The sequence below is a fragment of the Coffea eugenioides genome, chromosome 7, assembly GCF_003713205.1.
Source record: "Coffea eugenioides isolate CCC68of chromosome 7, Ceug_1.0, whole genome shotgun sequence".
Lineage (NCBI taxonomy): Eukaryota > Viridiplantae > Streptophyta > Magnoliopsida > Gentianales > Rubiaceae > Coffea > Coffea eugenioides.
In genome coordinates this window covers 36,355,496-36,357,970 of record NC_040041.1, presented here as the reverse complement: position 1 = coordinate 36,357,970, position 2,475 = coordinate 36,355,496, and the positions used below count along the sequence as shown (strand labels likewise).

Sequence of the window (2,475 nt, the reverse complement as noted above, 5' to 3'; positions counted from 1 at the left end):
TCTCAAAAAGGGTTTATTTACTTTTTTTATTCAAAAAAAAAATCATTTTTGGGTGACTTGGTACACCCTAACTCTATACCAAGTGGCGACTCCATTTTTGATACAAAAAACCCTTTTGAACTTCACTTGGCCAAATCGTCGCATTCTAAGTCCCATGGCCTTTTACTTTTAATTTTGCACACGTTCACACATTGCACACCACACACCACACAATTCACACAATTCATTCAAAAAGTGGGGCGCGACACCCAGCCTTCATCTTCATCATTAGGATCTTCCAAGCATCGAAGCCTGTGATTGGAACTCCAATTTCCATAAAGCTTCAACCGTGGCTCCCTTAGGCAGCCAACAGCAACATCAGCAACAAAATCTCTCTCGAAAGAAACCCACTTCCGGGTCATCATCTTCTTCTTCTTCGAATTCAGCTCAACAAATTTCGACCTCGACTTGAATAGTTTATCGAGAATCGTCTTCCAAGTCCGATCTCAATTTGCCCTTTTGGCAAACTACCTGGTTTATTCGCTTTCTTTTACTAATGGCAATCTCGTTTTTCGGTCTCGCCATTTTCCTTTTTCTTACCCTTGACTCTGATTTCACCTCTTCCCCCATCTCTGCTGCTTCCGAAGGCGTCCCGGTACACCAAAAGCCCACTTACTACTTCAAATTCGTGATTTTTGCATTCTTGTAGTTGCACAGATATGCGGTGCATCTTTGTGTGTGTGTTTTTCCCCCTATTTGTTGAAACTGTACGCAGAAAGTTGATTTATAATTGTTTTTGGTTCAAAATGTTGACCAAGTTTGTGCTATTCTAGGCATGTGATGGTTATAAATTCTAGCGTTTCAGAGGTTTCTAAGCTAAAAGAGGACAGGGAAAGAGGAAATGGAGTTGTTTGTGTAGAATTAGTAATAGCCTTCGACATGTTTGATGAAATGCCTCGATAATCTTTGTTGAAAATCTAGCTGGGTGTCAGTTAAAAATTGCAATTTGGATTTTTTAAAGAGCTGATTTATGAATTAAATTTGATTTTTTTCCTGTTTTGAGGTTTCTGTTGTGTGGCGAAAATAAAAAATGGGTGTATGATGCTTTGAGTTCTAATAGTTGTATAATGGGGCTTTGTGCTAAGTCATTCTTATTTTGTTCGGCATCTGTGATTTTGGTAGACTACTTATGGGTCAGTGATCAAGTTGATGCATGAGAAAACAAAGTTTAGGCTGCATTCGCATGATATACCATATGGCTCTGGTAGTGGGCAGCAGTCCGTCACTGGTTTTCCCAACGTTGATGACTCAAATAGCTATTGGGTATGTTTCTTTTTCTAGTATCTATTTTTCTAGATCATCATAATTTTCTAAGGTTAGGTATGATTAAACTTGGCTTGTAGATTGTTAGACCTGTACCAGATACCAATGCCCAACAAGGGGATACAATCAAAGGTGGTACCGTCATCAGGCTGCAACACATGAGGACCAGAAAATGGTTACATAGCCACTTGCTAAATGTAAGTCTTACTATGATGCCTATTGCTGTTATGCCTTATGCATGATAGCAAATATATAGGTGAGCATACGTCTATATGAGAATGCAACGATGGGCTGATAATATGTTCTCTTATTTCAGATTTGTCTACTTATGACTGAATTGGCTGCAGTCGTGGTAGTTGGAGCATATATAGGTAGGCTAGATACTTTCAAGTTTGTGCACATGAGAATCTTTCAAGTTTGTACTTGTTAGGGATTTACTACATTAGTTGTTACTAACTTTTAGTTCAACAAATTATATTTGAGCATTGACTTTTGCTTTTAGATTACTATATGCATTCTGTTCTTTGGGATAATTTTACAAGTCCTTTGGGTTTCTGATTGACGGAATGTATAGCAAGGAGCACTACCTATAGGTTGCTTCTATATCAAAAAAAAAAAAGAAAAAAACTCCTGACAGTTAAAAGTGTCAGCATATCTCAGCTTCTAAAGCAATATGTAATGACACTTTCGATTATCAAGAAGAGGGATTTTTGTTGGCAGATGGGATGCTATAACAGTATAGTTTTCCTGACACTTTTGAATGTTATGAGCCTATCCCTACGTTGGAAGGGACAATACTCGTCCGAGGTGTGAGGAAAGGTAAAGTGTCAGGTTAGATTATCTATATTAACACCTTTAAATGCCGTTAAAGGTCATTTTTGTTGTAGTGTCCTTTCATTAATCATGTTATGAATAGTCACCATTTGATAACAATGATATAGTGCTTCTGACGGAATTTGCTTTTGAAATTCTAGGATGTGGAGTGCGTAAGTTGATTAACTGCTTGAGTTGCCTGCAATTGGATTTTTTCTCATGAATTGTTGCGATCAAGAAGATATCGTCTTTACAGCCTAGACTAGTGTGGATGTGAACAGTTTGGTTGTGTGCTATCATTTACTTTTCCTTGGTGATCATGCAAATTATGTATATATAAATTAGGAACATCAAAAATTG

The 2,475-nt window shown here is 37.5% G+C and overlaps 1 protein-coding gene across 1 annotated transcript; it reads left to right on the top strand.

Annotated features, from left to right (window-relative positions):
- Positions 1 to 535: 535 nt before the first annotated feature.
- On the top strand, positions 536 to 1,860 carry LOC113777317 (stromal cell-derived factor 2-like protein). The gene is made up of 5 exons (XM_027322350.1): positions 536 to 634; positions 1,162 to 1,302; positions 1,383 to 1,499; positions 1,619 to 1,673; positions 1,805 to 1,860. The coding sequence occupies exons 1-5, from the start codon at positions 536 to 538 to the stop codon at positions 1,858 to 1,860; spliced, it is 468 nt and encodes a 155-aa protein (XP_027178151.1).
- Positions 1,861 to 2,475: the final 615 nt, after the last annotated feature.